The sequence below is a fragment of the Mauremys reevesii genome, linkage group 4 (genome assembly GCF_016161935.1).
Source record: "Mauremys reevesii isolate NIE-2019 linkage group 4, ASM1616193v1, whole genome shotgun sequence".
Lineage (NCBI taxonomy): Eukaryota > Metazoa > Chordata > Testudines > Geoemydidae > Mauremys > Mauremys reevesii.
In genome coordinates, this window is record NC_052626.1 from 130,240,594 (window position 1) to 130,259,442 (window position 18,849).

The 18,849-nt window shown below is 45.7% G+C and overlaps 1 protein-coding gene across 2 annotated transcripts; it reads right to left on the reverse strand.

Moving 5' to 3' along the window:
• Positions 1-1,976: 1,976 nt before the first annotated feature.
• On the reverse strand, positions 1,977-15,655 carry LOC120405110 (polymeric immunoglobulin receptor-like). Of its 2 annotated transcripts, XM_039538365.1 has the most exons (6): positions 15,467-15,655; positions 10,488-10,835; positions 8,507-8,603; positions 7,525-7,643; positions 6,409-6,458; positions 1,977-4,645 (listed from the first exon to the last, which is right to left on the reverse strand). In XM_039538365.1, the coding sequence occupies exons 1-6, from the start codon at positions 15,507-15,509 to the stop codon at positions 4,421-4,423; spliced, it is 882 nt and encodes a 293-aa protein (XP_039394299.1). In that variant the 5' UTR covers positions 15,510-15,655; the 3' UTR covers positions 1,977-4,420. The 2 variants fall into 2 exon arrangements, with proteins under 2 accessions (XP_039394299.1, XP_039394300.1); XM_039538366.1 differs by lacking the exons at positions 1,977-4,645; positions 6,409-6,458; positions 7,525-7,643; positions 8,507-8,603 and adding an exon at positions 9,188-9,847.
• Positions 15,656-18,849: the final 3,194 nt, after the last annotated feature.

The following is an 18,849-nucleotide window of genomic DNA, read 5'->3' on the forward strand; positions in this document are numbered from 1 at the left end:
ATTTGCACAGGACACAAGAGCTAACATCTTTACTCTGTACTCTTGCAAAAAGTGCTGTGGGATTTTTAATGAAGTCGGGGGACCAGGAGCTCAGTTTTTTGTTTCATCTGAAAGACAGCACCTCCAGCAGGTACAGGGCCCATCATCACCATGCTGGGACATTGGTTCAGTACTGACTTGGAAGAGAGCCAACTATGGAGTTAACTAATCTAATAAGTTAGATAGTCACACGATGCCCATCACCATGGTATCTGAGCTTCTCCATTGCTTTTAGCTGGAGGTTTTCCTCCAAGTACTGATTCAGCCCCAGGCTATTTAGCTTATAGAAGCTGTAATGGGTTGAGTCACAGAAACCTCCTTGGGACTGTCTCCTGATGTTCTGAGACTACCTCTGAGACCATTTTCCCTGCCAGCTTGGGACTTCAGTACCCTGTCTTGTTGAGCCAGACACACTAGCCTGCTGCAAACACAGACCCAGGTCTGAACCACGTCCCCCACAAGCTGCAGACTTAACTGAGAACAGCTTAAGAAGTGCTTCTGTCTCTAGCACCCAGATAACCAGTTCCCAAATAAATCCGTTTTACTCTGTATAAAGCTTATACAGGGTAAACTCATAAATTGTCTGCCCTCTATAACACTTATAGAGAGAGATAGGCACAGCTGTTTGCTCTATCAGGTATTAATACTTGCTGTGGATTAATTAATAAGCAAAAAGTGATTTTATTAAATATAAAAAGTAGGATTTAAGTGGTTCCAAGTAATAACAGACAGAATGAAGTGATTTACCAAGCAAAATAAATCAAACCCACACAAGTCTAGGCCTAATACAGTAGGAAACTAAATACAGGTAAATCTCACCCTCAGAGATGTTACAAAAAGCTTCTTTCACAGACTAGACTCCTTCCTAGTCTGGGTCCAGCAATCACTCACACCCCCATAGTTACTGTCCTTTGTTCCAGTTTCTTTCAGGCATCTCTTTGGGGTGGAGAGGCTATCTTCTGAGCCATCTGAAGACAGAATGGAGGGGTTGCTAAGGCCTTTTATATTCTTTCTCTTGTGGGTGGAAACCCCTTTGTTCTCCTGTGCAAAATCACCGCAACAAAATGGACAAGTCACACGTCTATGAATGATTCAGCTTTTTGCAGGTCATGCCATTGTTCACATGTTAGTTTGAACATTCTCAGGAAAACTCAGATGTGGATTGGCATCTCCCAAAGTCCATTGCTAGTTAAGTACTCCCAATTACTTGAATAACCCCTTCACACTATGTTGACCAAATCTGCCTTATGTGCTTCCTACAGCAAACACTTTAAATACAAGCATAGAGCCAACGCTCATAACTTAAGATATAAAAATGATACATGCATACAAATACAATGAATATATTCAGTAGATCTTAACCTTTGCAAAGATAGGTTACATGGCATATCTAGCATAAAACATATTCCAGTTATGTCATGTTTACACTCATAAGCACATTTCTATAAAGCATTATGGGGTGTGTCACAGAAGCTGACAGTATCACACCCAGAGGTGGTAGGACTGCAGATATATCCTCTATGCACAAGCCTTTCTCTTTCTCCCTATCTCTTCTAGATAGGATATAAAGAAACAGTCCTCCACCATGACCACAAGTACGTTATAGGATTCATTCTTTCTATGTAGAGCTCCATTTTCAGTACAACAGGTAGGAGTTTAGCTTCATGTTGGTCAGAAACATCTCCTTCCCTGCAAGTACACCCCATAGTCAGTTCTAGTTCAAAGTCTTCCATTATTGTCTAGTTTAGTTTTTTTAGCAAATATTTTTGTACTTTCTTTTGTAATTCCCTGCAACTTCTTGTTCCTCCTGGGCACAATGTGATTTACAACTGTAGTGGGTCAGGAAATTTGTGTGTGTGTGTGTGTGTGTGTTTGTGTGTGTGTATATATATATATATATATATATATATATATATATATATATATATATATATATTTCTCTGCTAAAACAACCACCAAAATTGTTTTAACATTTTCTTTGATTGTTCCTCCCCTCCACTCCCCCAGTTTTTCCATGAAAACATGAACATCTTCAACAAAACTGGATGCTTTTTCACAAACATGCCTGTTGACCAATAAAGGCTATTTTCCATCATAAAAATTGTTTGACTTGTTCTGTTTACAGCAAATTCCTGCTATCAGTTTACTCCCTTCATTCCTGATAATTGAAGATCCTGCCCATCCCTAGGCCCTGCAGAGCTTCCTGTCTCAGTTATATTTCTGACCCCTCCTTGTGCATGCAAAGGGATCACACCTTGTGTTGCTATTTGATTGAGTAGCATTTTCCACCTGCATTGTACCAGTGAAAATGGCTGAACAAGGGGCAAAGTGGTGGAGAATCAGGCCCTGGGTCTCAGGCTCTGCTTTCTTTTTCATTTACTTTATTGCTGGCGAAAGGTGCCTGATTGTTAGCCAGGAAACCAAAGTCAGTTATGTATCCTCAGAAGATTGGTAGTGTAGGCTTCCCCTCAGCAACCCCAAGAGAGCAGGGACCTACTTTTGTAGTGAGGGGTAGTTGAGGCCCATTCAATCTGCCACCTGTCTTGGACAGCCAGATATGGTGCCAGCACTCTTTGGGAAGCGGACACTTCTGTCCACTGGGAACTGGGCTAAGACCCAGCAAACTCATTTCACATCACTCACTGACCAGCTATCTGCTCTTGGACGTTACCCACCCGGTCCAGATTTGCACCACTGATCTATAAATTAAAATTCTTGGAGTCTCAGCATGACCCTCTGAGTCACCCAGCGCACTTGAGTCCTTAACTATTTAGCCTTAGTGATTGTTGCCACTTCCTCTCTAATTCCGGGCCTGTGTTGAAATCTGCCCTCTGTGCTCATCCTTCTTCCTCTATTTTCTCCGTCATATTCCTTGCAATTTAGCTGCTTCATCTAGCACTTCCTCTTACCTGCTCAGCTGCCTGTCCTCTCAGCTAGAGCAATGGGGGGACCCTTCTGTTCGGAAAACTCCCCTATTCTCCCCTGCCCTTCCTTCTTCTGGGTGAATGTGTGCGGTCCCATCTCTTTTCTTCACTCAAACACTCCTTTCTTGGTTTCCCCTGTGCTGTGTCTACTGCCTGTTGCCTTGGTTTGAGTAGCCAGCCTGGGAAGGTCAGCAATGCAGCCAGAAGTGCTGAGTAACTCAAGGGCTTTCTCAGCCGGAGAATGACTGGCCACTCCTTCAGGGCATTCAGGGGTGGGATGGTGAGTCAGAGGCCTGTGCCAACACACAGTGTGGAAGAGGCATCTATAAATGCGTTGAATGCGGCAGGTGACTACCTGTTTTCAGTAAGCTGGCCTTGGAGACTGCATGTATGTCCTGAGCCTGTGGACAAACACTGAGCACAAGTTCAGCACTAGAGCTGGGAACACCACAGGATCCAGCTTTCGAGACTTACCACTGTCATTAGCCATGGCAGCCCTGTTTAACCTGTGCCCATAAAGGAAGAGATACATGCACCCAACACACACGCAGCTCTGAGGCCTCACCCACATGCCCGTACACTCTATTTTTTCATTCTAAATAGACGCTCCTGATCTGATGCCTCACCAAGATAACCAACGTTTAATTTATTCCAAAATCCTGTTGTCCCTGTCTCCCTCCCGCACATGCAGGTCACTGCACTTGAGCTGCTTAGGCATTTGCATGACCTATTCTGCACTAACATGTGTCTATGGGGTGACCAGATAGCAAATGTGAAAAATTGGGACAGGGGGTGGGGGTTAATAGGTGCCTATATAAGACAAAGCCTTGAATATCGGGACTGTCCCTATAAAATCGGGACATCTGATCACCCTATGTGTCTATGTATGCTATATATCATTTTTGCAGCTGAAAGGCTGTTCTGGGGCCTTGGTTCATACAGTCATTCTAGATTAGAAACCGTGATGATGGTGATTAATACTTACACGTTGCTCCCTTGCAAACGCTCTCAAGCTATGTATTGAGATACATTCAGCAAAACATGATGCAGTTCACACATCATCAGTATATTTATTCCCCTTCCCCCCCTGCTCATTCTCTGTCACTCTCCCAAGGGGAAGCTGAACCCTGTAACATCTGAGTCAGAATCTTACACATACAATGTTTGCGTGGGTTTCAGATGACAATGCCTGTCCATATTCCTCCAGCTTGAGGCCTGAGGATTCTCCTTTGTTCTCTTGATCTTCCTGTGCTGTTTCTTGAAAAGCAGCTGCGTTTTGCCCAGTTGCCAGTAATAAATTTCTCTGCAAGCCTCTGACCTGAGGCAGGTCTTTAAATATATGTTAAATATGAATATAGCAAAGACTTCTTCTCTAGCACGCACACATGCTTCCCTCCCAGCAGTGTTCCAGCTCAGTCTCTTCTGCTCCACTGCTGAGCTATTCAGGGTTCTCGAGATCACGATTTGGCACCTGATGCTAATGGCTTGAGTGAAATGCTGGCGTATTCCACAGGGTCAGTGGGGGACCCGGTGTGGGGTGTCTCCAGAGCTCGACTTGGCGTGATGTTGGCGTAGACAGATTCCCTGGGACTGGGTCTGGATTGAAAGGCCAAGGTGGCATATTTTAGGTCTTGTGGCATCTCCTGTTTGTCGTCCTTGGTATCGTTCATGTTGCTGAAGCCCTGAGGTGGTGCACAGAAAAGGAAAACACTTCTCAGCGAGAGCAGAGCTGATACCAAAAGCACAAGATTTACTCAGGTTGAGAGAAAAAGACCAACACAACACGTTACTCTCTGTTGTGGAGAAGCTGGAAGGAGAGTGAGCCGTATTCACTCTCCTTGCCAGATACCTACTATGACCCCATCCTTTCAACATTGGCTTCTAACCCTGTTGCCTCCCAAATGTTCCTAGAATTTCTCTCTGCTTCACTGTATTTCCAGCAGTGTTTCCTGTTGCTGTTCCCTCACTCATCCAGTGTTTTAAAGCCCCCGGAGAAAGTTAACCTTGGGGTTTTAAGGTAAAGAGAATGCAAAGAGTTCAGAGGCCATAGCCAATTGCTGGCAAGTCAGCAGGACTCAAATGGATCATAGGACATCTGAGTTTTGTAGCCTCTTGTCTCTGTTTAGCTGTCCAGCTCATTCTATTCAAGCCCGATTCATTTCAGCCTATTCCTCTGTATTCTTTCTAGTCAAATCCAATCCAGCCTTTCATTCTGTTCCATTTTCAATCAATCCCAATTCATTCTAGGCCAACCCAATTTTCAATCTACTTTCTCCGCCCACTCTTCAGAGCAAGGACGTCCTGTATACCTTTGTCTGCAAAGCATGTAACACAAAGCACCGTACAAATAATTACTGATCCAATCCAGTCCATTCCCGTCTGTTCTATTCAGTTCATTCCATTCCACTCTTGCCTAGTCTGATCCAATCTAATCCAAACCAGCATGCTCTATTCCAGTCCACACCACTGCGAACCAATAGGGGGCTTGGGTTCCTGTTTTGTATAGACACCATCCCAGCGTTTTGCCACCAAGCCCATTATAACAGGCATCACTGTCAGCTAGCGCTGGTTGGAAACACTTCAATGGAAGCATTTTCCATTGGAAAATGCCGTTCCTGTTGAAATCGAATAGCTTTGTGAAGCCAAGTCTATTTTGCCAACATTATTTTTTTTGGGGGAAAAAATCCCAACTCTCAAAATGGCCCATTTTGACATTTTAAGAACAAACTGTTTCAAATCATCTTTTTGAAAAGATTTTTCATTTGGAATTTTGTATTTTTAATATAACATTTTAAGTTGACAATGGAATGAAATGTTTCTGTTGACTAGAAATGTGTTTTTTTATTCTTGCATTCATAGGAAATTTTGAAATCTTTTGGGTTCCATTGTGAAACTTTGAAATCTCACAATCCTTCATGAAATGGTGTTTCCTTCCTCACACGGCTCTCTTGTCAGCGTGGAGGGAGAGTGGAAATTTAAAGTGATTATTTAAGTAAACAGCAGTGCATGGTTTCACTCGGACATCCTCTCTGCCTGCTCTGCCTTACAGTGCCATTTCTTTCCACTTCACAGCAAATGCCCCATTATGGTGAAAAGACTGTTCTTTCTCTCTGTACTGCATTTAACACTGTACTGCAGGGGGTTCCCAAACTTTACCAGAGTGCGGCTCACATTTTTGTACAGAGATTGTCTCATTGACACTTCTTCTCCTGTTCACACTTAAACAAACCACCCCTCCCCTTCACTTGCAATCACATAAAATCCTTTTGGCAACGACGACGACTGCCTGTGTGGAAAAGTAACAAAGTATTGCAACTTTCTTTGAATGCAATTTAGCAACTGAAAATAAGGAGAAGCAAGCACCACATAACCAGCCAGCTCTCCACAGACCACAGTTTGGGAACCTCCACGCTACTGCTTTTATGTTTCCAGTAGCTTCACTTACCACTGTGTCATTCCTGGGTTCTTCATAGATGGTTTCAGCTTGTCCATCACCTTTTAATAAAGACAAGACAAGATCCCCTCAATCCTGAGCATTCCTCATGTCATCACAGAGTAGGTGAAAGCCACAGAATGGACTGGCCAGTAGTAATGGTAGCGAAGATTGTAATAGTGGGGGACCAAACTACACTGAATCCAGCGAGCAGGTTGTGCCCAGTTTACAATTCTGCCCTGGGAATTATAGTACGGCTGAGTTTATGAAATGTCCGGTGAGACGTTTTAGGGACATGGGTCTGATCTCATGTGGCAAATTATTTTTAATCTGGTATTTTCTGCATCAGTGATTACAGTCTGATGCTTTGGAAGATTAAAAAAAATCCATGATGCATGTGTCCAGTTGCACAACGTGTATTTAGGGGAAAGCTCTCCTTCCGAACCCTTGGGGCAGTCAGCCTATGCCTTGACACACGAGATTTGACTACATCACTCGTTGCTTGTGTGCCTACAAATGGTATTGTACCCTTTTAAAAACCAAACCATTTTGCACACATGTACAAAACTTTTATTCAAGGATCTCAAAGCACTTTTACAAAGATTGAAGGACACCTAAGTAGTTCAGGCTCAAAATTTAGGTTTTCTTAAGCTAAATTTATTATTAATAGGACATTTTTAGGAAGTTTTTTTTAATTTGTGTCAAAATAATTTGCCTGCCTGTGAACATTCCCATGCAGCATTTGTAACCCAAATGTGCAGCCGTGGGCTAGTGCACAGGCACTAGCAAGAGAAACCAGCTACAGACAAAAGTGAAAATGCCTAGGCTAGTGCCAGCTTGAATGCGATGGAAAGAAGGAAACAAACAGCATAAACAGAGGCCAAGCCCTGACTTGGCCATGGAGACGGTTTAATTCTAAATATGCTCCCTCTAGTGTAGGGGCACACAGGGAGAAGACGGTGATGGGAAGCTTCTTTTCTGGTTGTGCCTGCCCTCCACCTTGTCCAGGGCTGCCCATTGGGAATCAGGCAGTGGGGCTGAATTCACTCCAAGTTAAAGCAAATGAGAAATAGGGAACCCAGTGTAGTGAAAGCTGGGATGTGTAGGCCTGATCAGCTATCCTTTTACCTCTTGTCTTCAGCTGCTTGGATTTCCGGGTGCACAATATCACCAAGCCTATAAGCGCCAGGATGAAGAGGACTCCCAGGACCACACCAAGGATGATGAAGTCTCTCTTACTCAAGAGGCTGAGGAAGCAATGGCAGTATGTGTTCAACAGACCTACACAGTGCAGGTGCAATGCTTCCCAAAGCCCTTAGTGCACACCCAACCGGCCGTCAGACCAGGGCCTGGGATAGCTCCCACACCTAGGTGGCCATTTCTCATCACATGTTCCTTCCTTTAATGCTAAATCCTGTCTGTGCCATTTGACACATGGAGTAAGGTCCTGAACTTCTCTCTGTGGCCCTGTGAAAACAAACCAGTCTCTGAAGCCCAACTCTGAGCTCTTTGTGGGCAGAGAATGTCTTTTGTGTTCTGTTTTGTACAGCGCCTAGCGCAATGGGGTGCTGGTCCATGGTGCCACCACAATACAAATCAGACCTCAAAAAGAAAAACAAACCTAAACTGAATAAACCAGTAAATAGAAGAAAGTGATACACCGCTGGGGAAATATTTAATAGGGCTTCCACTGAGCACAATGGCCACTGGCTGGCGTCAGGAATGAGAAGGGGCAGCTCTGCTTTTACAATGGCTGATGCAAGGAACTGTTTGGATTCAATGCATCCAGATTTAACATAATTTCTCTTGCTCCAGAGAGCAGCAGCTGCAAGGGTTAATGATAATACAGTGACAAGACTGGTAAATTCTCAAATGAGATAGGGCCTGGATTTCATCTTTCCATTTTATCATGTGCCATTTAACACTGGTTGGCAGCTGGGAAGTGGGCACAAATCTGGCACCTTTTAAAGGAGGCCTGCTACATTCAGTGCCACTTTGAAAGGCTGCTGCTTTCTCTGTGAAAAGAGGAGCATGTTGGATCAGCCGCTAACAACCCCTTGGAGGTGTGCGAACACAGAGGCTGCCTTAGAGGAAGGGGTTGGAGCCTTACCTGCGGTCTGCTGGGGTGACCCCAGCACTAGCGGTGCTAAGGACTAGGCTGGTGTGACCTGTGCTTGAGGTAACTGGGACGACACTTGTAGTTGTAGCTGCAAATACAAACACAGTTTCAACACCTCAGGCCTTGTCTACACCAGCCTTTATCCAGTAACATTGCCCGCCTGTGCTAGCTACCCCTAGTGCAGGGTTAGTGGAGACAAGCTGGCCGTGCTGTGAGCGCTGTGTCATGCAGACCTACTTGGAGCCAGGGGCGGCTCTAGGCACCAGCAAAACAAGCTGGTGCCTAGGGCGGCAAAATCTAGGGGGCGTCCCCTGCCGCCGGGGGTGGGCGGCAGGCTGCGCCGGCGGACCTGCCACAGTCATGCCTGCGGGAGGTCCACCGGAGCCCCAGGACGACGGACCTGCCGCAGGCATGACTGCGGAGGGGGCGCTGGTCCCGCGGCTCGGCTGGACCTCCCGCAGGCATGACTGCGGCAGCTCAAGTGGAGCCGCCGGACCCGCGAACCGTCCGCAGCCGCGGGAGGTTCAGCCGAGCCACGCGGGACCAGCGGTCCCTCTGCAGTCATACCCGCGGGAGGTCCGCTGCTCCCGCGGCTCCGGGGCGCCTCCCGCGCATGACTGCTTGGGGCGGCCAAAAACGTAGAGCCGCCCCTGCTTGGAGCAAGCTAAAAAACACAGTGGTTAAAAGGCTGGGTGGCCACCTGAGCCTTGTACACTAGCATTCACACTGTTGCTACTGAGAGAAGCACATGGTATGATGGGGAGGTTGCTCTGTATTGCAAAGCTTCTCATGTAACAAGAAGCATGTAACAATCCTAGACAAAGCCAGCCACCAGCATGTGAGACTCAGGCCATTAGTATCGCCTGTGCAACAGCTCCCTGCAGTAATGAGGACACAAACTAAAGAAACAAAGCTTTAGAAACATGCAAAAAATTGATACAGCAACAGCTTCTAGGGCCATTACTGCACATCCCTGCAGGTCTCCCATGAAGTATCAGGGCTCACAGACTGTGCATTCAATCACATGTATTATGATTACAGCAGGATGAAATTTTTGGACTGAAACAATTTGTTGAAAAAAGCAGGTTTGGGTTGACAGATTCTTCATGGTGATAGTAACAATCCCTTTCTGGGTGTCGTCGTGTATCCTGGCTCTGCCTTTCTCAGCGCTGTTTTGATATCCGAGGTAACTGTGATCAGTATTGACCAAGACATCACATTTATTCTGAACTTTCCTTCTGCACCAAGCTTTCTTCACCTTTTTGTGATCCTGTATATTGTATGGACTCTGGACAGAGACACTCTGCCCCTCAATAGCATCGTATTCTTGGACTACAGGAAAACACAAAAACTGATCAGTACGATCTGGTTGAGAGGTACGATGACGTACATTTCCTATGAGTGTCATATGTCCAATGGGTCAAATTCTTCCCTGGTGTAGCTCCAGTCACTGGCTTCAGCTGAGTTACAGGAGGGGTGAATGTGAACTGGTGTATTTGGTCTTGTTTGCCACAAAAATCAACTGTTTGGGCTGTTCCCTTTGCACTTGATCATCCCAAAGTCTCGCAGAACGAGGGAAGTTACTGATCCTTTCCAGGCCAGGTTCTCCGAAGAGCTCAGCGTGTGGGGTGCACTCTGGGTCCTGAGCTCTTGGAAATCTGGCCCTGATTGTTGGGACTGAGCACTTTAAAATGTCCCCCTCAGAATCTGCTTCTTGCATAAATAAACTTCACAATATAAATTGACAGCCCCCCCCCCAGGAAGCAGGAATGGTCTGTTGGCTGAATCGCTGAGGTTAGCTGGTGATTCAGAGCAGTTCACAGTGTGAGACAGGAGAGAGGAGATGAGGGTGACAGATTCTGTGGGCAGTCAGGAGGAATCGATACAGGCAGGGAAGAGATGATAAAGCAGGGAAAGAAATGGGATTATATTTAGCAGAAAAAACAGTTCTCCTGAAAGGAAATTAACTCACCCTTGGAAACATCCAGTTTAATTGTCATTAGTCGATACACTGTACTGGGCGGGTAATAGCGCGCGCACCAGTACACGCCGGAGTCCTGCACCTGCAGCTTCTCCATGGTGATGGTTACAATCCCATTGCCGGTGTGATCCTCTATCGTGGCTCTTCCAGAGGTAACCTTGTTGTGGTATCCATCTGATGTGTAAGAGGTGCTAACTAAGGAAGTGCATATCTCACCTCTCACCTGGCACCAGGTTTTCAGTGTTGGACGGTAATACCAGGAACCATAGTTACACTTAACGACGAGACTCTGCCCCTCCGCTCTGCTCTCCATGGCATCATACAATTGTGCCTGGAATCCTGGAAAACACCAAACCTGCTCAGTAAGAGCTGGGGTGGAGCAAGGCTGCCTGCTGCCCCCTCTGTCCTACACTTAAGTGCTTGGACCAAACACATCCCAAGAACTGGAGCCTGGGAAGAATGGAGATGAATTGGTACAAGCAGCAATTACAAATCATTCTATCCAGGGCTGGATTAATGCAGGAGCTTTAGGGGCTGCAGCCCAGGGCCCCAGGCTAAGGGGGATCCCCGGCGCAGCAGGGCTCAGGCAGGCTGCCTGCATTCCATGGCCCCAAGCCGCTTCTGGAAGTGGCCAGCTGCTGGCACATCTCTGCGGCCCCTGTCGGGAGATGTGGGGAGGTGGAGGAGGCTTCACGTGCTGCCCCCTCCCCCAGCACTGTCCCCACATCTCCCATTGGCCTGTTCCTGGCTAATGGGAGCTGTGCGGGCAGCGCTTGTGGGTGTGGGCAGCACACGGAAACATGCTGTCCTATTCCCCCCAAGGGTGTGCAGAGATGTAACAGCAGCCAGGTGCTTCTGGGGCAATGTGGGGCTATGGCAGGCAGGAAGGCAGTTGAGCCCTGCTCCGCTGCTGGCTGGGAGCTACCTGTGGTAAGCGCCTCCTGGCCAAAGCCCATACCCCTCACCCTCTCCTGCACCCCAACCCCCTGCCCCAGCCTGGACCCCTCTCCTGCAAACTCCTTCCCAGAAAGAAACGAATGTAACAGCTGTTCTAAGGTAAGAAGTAGGCTATTTTGAATTAACTTAACTATATTCTACATGTTTTAAGACTGAAATGAAACCGCAGAACGGCTTTATGTTAATTAAAAGGCAAGTGTAGTATAGCGCTAATAGCCTCAATGCCATAATTGTGATTATTTTGTCTTAAATTAGTAAAAAGACTTGTATACAGGGGCCCCACAAAATCTAATAGCCCTGGGCCCTTAGGAGAGTTAATCCGGCCCTGCTCCCACCACCTGCCTGGAGTAACGTATCCTGGAATATCTCCTGCATGTGTCCCCTGCACACAGTACGTTTTCTCAGTGTGTATTCCCATGTTCTTTGTTTATTTGTAGCGTTTCAATCTCTCTGGTGGTTAAAGTCCCTGTGTCATCTCTGCCTATTTACATGTAGGCAGCTGGCAATAAACCAGCCCAACTCTTAACTCATTGCAGCATCAGACATAATAATAGTGGTAAGTCACATTAGATATTCAGATCTCAGCAGATAGGTCATGTGCTTGATTTACCCTGGTATAAGTGAAAGCAGAATCAGGCCTGTTTTTTTAAAATCTCTCCTCAGCGAAGGAGCTGGACGGTTGAGCACAGATCTGTGAGCTGGGCCGTTCTCTGCTGCACTAACACGGAGATGGTTTGGATGTTTCAGGAGATCTTTTCCATCTCTCATTTCTCTGACTTTAGGAACTTTGCTCTCCCATCTAACATCTGACCTTTCCAGTGTCACATTGTAAACCACTATTTTAATTTCAAATCATTTAGGACACATCTCCAGCTGGATGAAGCTGACTGCTCCACAACTGAAGAAAAATGAACCTAGCTAGAAAGTGTCTGCTCATCCCCTTATTACGTGTATCCTTATCAATCCTATTTATTGCAGTAATGCTGAGAGGCAACGCAAGAATGGGGCCGAATTGTACTAGTCACTCGGCAACTGCCCAGGAAGAATTGGGTGCCACACTCAAGTCTCTTTTCAGACCCTTTCCTTAGGACACAGTTTATTAAAAAACCTCACAAGGTAACACAAAACAAAAGCTATATCCCTCTGGCAAACAGGCTGCAAGACCCAGAGAACCAGGGCCGGCTCCAGACCCCAGCGCGCCAAGCGCGCGCTTGGGGCGGCGTCCCGTGGGAGGGCGGCAGGCGGCTCCGGTGGACCTCCCGCAGACGTGCCTGCGGAGGGTCCGCTGGTTCTGCGGCTTTGGTGGAGCATCTGCAGGCGTGCCTGCGGGAGGTCCACCGTAGCCGCAGGGCCAGCAGACCCTCCACAGGCACGTCTGCAGGAGGTCCACCAGAGCCGCGGGACCGGCGACCGCCAGAGCACCCTCCCACAGCGTGCCGCCCTGCTTGGGGCGGCGGAAATCCTAGAGCCGCCCCTGCAGAGAACTTCCCCTCTGCCCTTGTAAAAGGACACTCCCTCTTTTAAAACCCTGTTGAATCACGTGACAAGCAGCCTGTAATGGGGTGGTGCGATCCTTTAAGGGCCAGAGGCCTGGAGTTGGTCAGCTTGTCCAATTAGCCCTGCCTGCCACACCTGGGGGGTGGGAGGGGAGGGTGTGGGGTTTAAGTAGTAGAACCAGCGGGGAGCGGAGGAGCTGATTCTCCTATAAAGAGCAGCAGGAGGCTGCAGAGAGGGGATGATCAGGAAGTTGTAGAGAGACGGCAGGGAGTGAGAGAGGTTTCTGCAGGGAAGGCCCTGGGAAGAGCCTGAGACACTAGCAGAGTTTGGGGCTGTGTCTAGCTTACCACTGGGGAAAGGGCTTTTTGTGTTAATATTAGAACTTTCTGATAATAAACCAGACTCTGTGTAGGGTTGTTCTCACTGGAGTCATTAAAGCTGGTGTGGAGTTTATTTAGTAAGTCCCTAGAAAGGGGAAACTGAGGCAGGCCCTTGTACAGCAATATTTGGCCATGAGGGGGTGCTCAGGAGGTGGCTGGCCCCCTGGAGATAGCCCTTAGTTATTTCCTGGTCCTTCTACCCTGTCGCTCAGACAGTTCCTGCCCCAAGGAGCATATAATTAGGGCTGTTGCTAAATCACGGTTAACTCACGCAAAACTCAAAAATATTAATCGCAGTTTTAGTCTCACTGTTAAACAATAAAATACCAACTGAAATTTTAAAAATCTTTTTGGATGTTTTTCTATATTTTCAAATATATTGATTTTAATTACAACACAGAATACAAAGTGTACAGTGCTCACTTTATATTATTATTTTTTATTACAAATATTGGCACTGTAAAAAGATAAACAAAAGAAACAGTATTTTTCAGCTCACCTCATCAAGTGCATGAAAGTGTAATTTACAAATGTAGATTTTTTTGTTTGTTACAGAGCGCTGTACACTTTGTATTCTGTGTTGTAATTGAAATCAATATATTTGAAAATGTAGAAAACATGCACAAATATTTAAATGGTATTCTATTGTTGTTTAACAGTGCAATTAATTGTGTGAGCCTTCATCCCAGGATCCGGTCCATATGCTGCAAATAGTGGAGAGCGTGATGTGACGTACACAAGACGGGCTTCTGTTCAGTATCCCTATTTGCTATGTCTAGGAAAGTATAGTCCTTAAACAGGCAGCTTTGTAATGGAGAAACTGTGGCTTTAAATAGTAGCTCAGAGGATCTGAAAGCTGTTGGAGTAGGTGTGACATGCTCTACAGTGGGGGTTTGGTGATTTTCACTGAGCTGTGGTCTGACTCTTAGAACAGTGAGGGATGTATTTTGAAAATTGCTCAGCATTCAGCTGCTTCCATTGAGAACTCTGCAGCCCCCTCTATTCCTCCAGTTGTTCTCAAATGAGAGTGAAGGGGGAATTCTGTACTGAGCAGGAAACGAGTACCCAAAAGAAAAGGAAGTGCCTGACTAGTGGTTAAAACTAGACCTGCACTTGGGAAAAACTCTTGTAGCTGTTATTTCATATTTATATTATGCAAGTGTCCAGAGATTCAGAAGATCAAGGCTTGATTGTCCTAGGGGCTGTACAAACACATAGGAACAGTTTACAGTCTTATCCTGCAGTGAACTTAGCAGGGGCTTAAGAGGACAAGTGATACGAGAAAGGTGGAGAGGGTCGAGGAGAGAGATGCAGTCACGCTTACACAATAACAGCATTTTCTATAGAGCTCTGCCTGAGGGGTACTTTGAAATATTGTAGAACTGCTGCCACTGGAATTAAGTCAGTTTTGTATTGCAACTTTGGGCTTCCCTGATGCCTCCCAAATGAATTACCACTTCCTGTATGTTTGTTTTGATAGGGAGAATTTCCTTCAGATCTTTTTAAGGTTCCTCTTGTGCCTAACTAATGGGAAAGTGCCCTGCGCACCCTACGGTCTATGCAAATAAGTCATCACAGGCCCACAAAAGCATTTTATCAGAATTTAATCCAATGAGACATTTTAGTGACTCTAAAATAAATAATTAGAGGCCTTGATCTATCACATCAATAATTGGCTTCTAATGGAAACTGGACATCCATGGGCCAGGTATTCAGCTGCTGTAAATCTGCATCGATCCATTGACTTTAAATGATGTCAATTTGTGATGGCAGATGATGGCATCTGATTATCTGGCCCAGAATGTCTCTCTGAAAATTGAAAATTAATAACAAACTTGAGATCTCCACCTGCATTTTTGCAGGGATAGATTTGTGTGTGCTCAAAAATGTTTACCCATTGAACCTGGAGTTTCCAGTATTTGGTGTAATTTGGTGTAGCCACATTGACTTCAGCAGAGCTCTGGTGTCAATTTACTTCACTTGAGGTATTGGTCTGGCAGGGATCCTCACGCTCCTTACTGTGCTGTTTCTCGCACAGTTCACAGCACATTTGACAAACCAAGCCCCAGATCCCACCTGCCCCTGACATGGAATGTCCAGGTAACCCCCCAGGTATCACATCACTCTTCCTCTTACCTGAGATGCAGAGCAGCAGCAGCAGCAGGAATCTCAGCTCCATGCCTGTCTTCAAGCCCACAGAAGGGGCATTGCTGGAATATACCGTGGAACGTGAAATGGATTTTTAAGGAGTGTCGTCTCTCTGAACTCTCTCCTATCGACACTGCAGCTGCATGAGGAAGTGGCTGAGGTCTTGCCTTAGCACGGAAATTCTTCACCATGTTTTGCAACAAAACTGATATTAAGATAATTTAATTGTGTATTTAGGGAAGTGGATGGCAACAAAAGCATGGGGGTGGGCGGGCTTTACACATCCCTCGTGGGCACAGTCACTGGCTGATCTTTCACAAACTGGGCTAAAGGATCATTTTGTTAAGTTCTCTGTATGGGAAAGGGAGAACAAGCTGGTGTCTCAGGCTCCAATCAAACCCCAAAGAAAAAAGGGGTGCATTTTAAGAGGTTTCCTGAGCATGGAAATGTGATGCATTAAAATGCACCCCTTTTTGCTTTGCAGTTTGATTGGAGCCTGAAAGACCATCTCGTTCCCCTTTCCCATGACTCTAGTGATCAAGAACTGAGGATCATCTTTTGACACAGGTTCCACCAGGACAGTTGAGACCAGTTAGGTTGTTTTTGCTACTATGGCCTCGTCTCTGCTGCAAACTGCATGATAGAATCCTAGAAATATAGGGCTGGAAGGCACCTTGAGAAGCCATCAGGTCCAGCCCCCTGCACTGTGGCAGGACCAAGTAAACCTAGATCATCCCTGACAGGTGTTTGTTCAGTCTGTTCTTAAAACCCTCCAATGACGGGGATTCCACAACCTCCCTTGGAAGCCTGTTCCAGCATTTAACTACCCTTACAGGTAGGTAAAATACTAGGAAAAACTTTCTAAGTGTCCCTTGCCACAGAAAAGGCCCATTACTTCTTGTCCTACGTTCAGTGGACATGGAGAGCAATTGATCACTGTCCTCTTTGAAACAGCTCTTAAGATATTGGAAGACTGTTATCAGCTCACCCCTCGGTCTTCTTTTCTCAAGCCTCAACACGCCCAGGTTTTCAACCTTTCCTCATAGATCAGGTTTTCTAAACCTTTGATCATTTTTGTTGCTCTCCTCTGGACTCTTTCCAGTTTGTCCACATCCTCCCCAAATTGTAGTGCCCAGAACTGGACACATCCAGCTGGGGCCTCACCAATGCCAAGTAGAGCTGGACACTTCCATCCTGTGTCTTACATATGACATGCCTGTTAATACACCCCAGAATCATATTGGCCTTTTTTGCAGCTGCATCACATTGATGATTCCTATTTAGCTTGTGGTCCACTGTAACCCCCAGATCCTCTTCAGCAGTACTACCTCCGAGCCAGTTGTTCCCCATTTTGTAGTTGTGCATTAATTTAAACCTTGTGCGCTTGTCTTCACTGAATTTCATCTTGTTGGATTCAGACCAATTTTGTATTTTAAACCTGTCTTCCAAAGTGTTTGAAAACCCTCCCAGTTTGGTGTCATCTGCAGATTTTATAAGCATACTGTGCATTCCATAATCCAAGTTATTAATGAAAATATTGAATAATATTGGATTCAGGAATGACCCCTGCAGGACCTCACTAGATAGGCCCTTCTAATTTGACAGCAAACCAGTGATAACTACTCTGCGAGTATAATCTTTCAACCAGTTGTGAACCCACCTTATAGTAAATTCAACTGGACCCACATTTCCCTAGTTTGCTTATGAGAATGTCATGTGGGAATGTGTCAAAAGCCTTAAAAAATCAAGATATATCACGTCTACTGCTTCCCCCATCCACTCTAGGTCAGTAATACTATCAAAGCAGGACTTTAGGTTGGTTTGGCATGGTTTGTTCTTGACAAATCCATGCTGACTGTTCCTTATAACCCCATTATCCTCCAGGTGGTTACAAAGTGATTGTTTAATAATTTGCTCTACTATATTTCCAGCTTTCAAAGTTAGGCAGACTGGACTATAATTCCCTGGGTACTCCTTGTTCCTCTTTTTTATAGATAGGTACTATGTTTGTCCTTTACCAGTCTTCAGGGACCTCTCCTGTCCTCCAGGAGTTCTCAAAGATAATTGAAAACAGCTCTGAGATTGTTTCTGCTAATTCCTTAAGTATCCAAGGATGAATTCAGCAGGCCCTTCTGATTTGAATATATGTATCTTATTTAAATATTCTTTGCCTATGTTGGTTTACATTCCTTCCCTTAGTTGCCAATATTAATTGTGTTGAATATCTGGTCATCACTAACCTTTTTGGTGAATACTGAAGCAAACTAGGCAGTAAGCACCTCAGCTTTGTTGATGTCATCATTTGTTAGCTCTCCTTCCCCGCTAAGTAGAGGACCTGCACTTTTCTTGATCTTTCTCTTGCTCCTAATGTATTTAATGAACATCTTATTGCCCTTTATGTCACTTGCCAGGTGTAACTCATTTTGTGCCTGAGCCTTTCTCTGATTTTGTCCCTACATACTTGTACTGTTTCTTTGCATTCCTCCTTATTAATTTGACCATATTTCCACTTTTTGTAGGATTCCTTTTCTATTTTCAGGTCATTAAAGAGCTCCTGAGGAGCCAGATTGGCCTCTTATGATTCTTCCATATTAGAACTAACAACAGCCTTAGCCAAGGGCTGTCCTGTTTAACACTGTGTCAGCGGATAGCAGTTAGCCCTATGATCCACTCAATGATCAACAATGACCAGATGAGGCTATGTTACACCCAACAGTCTATCGCTACACTGAGTGATAAGTCATGTTAGTTAAGATGTTTTCCAGCAGGAAGTAATTTTTGAGGGCAGATAAGCCCTATCTGGATTTGGCCAAGGGCAGGGTCTTCTCGTTGCTTGGTCTCGTTGGTGCAGTTCCCTCATGGAGGAGGCCACTCTGAGTTCCTCTGAGAATGTGCAAAGCTTTCCATTCCATTTATAACTCCATAGCTCCTTGTTCTCATCTGTGCACTGGATGGTAAGAGTCCATGGTGAGGGGTCCTCCACTTCCTTATTAAACCTTGATATTCCACGTATGGGACACAGATGTCTCTTTGGAGAAGGGTACCCATGACCATCTCAGTCCTTAGCAACTCTGCTGGGATTGCCATCTACACTTAACTGTGATGGTGATTTTAGGATGTGGGCAGTGTTTGGGCACCTGCCTTCTGGGAACTTGACTGAGATCAAATAACCTCATTGCACATTAAGCAGTTTGGTAAATACTTTAGGTCATGGTACACCTGAGTCAGCAAGTGAGCCAAACTCTACTCTCCTCTACCCTGGTGTAACTCCACTGTGGTGTGAATTTACCCCCCAAACCTCCTTCTGGTTCTGCCAGCGGGTTGCGATGGAGCAGGCAGTGGAGAGGGTGAATTATTAATATTTTTCACTT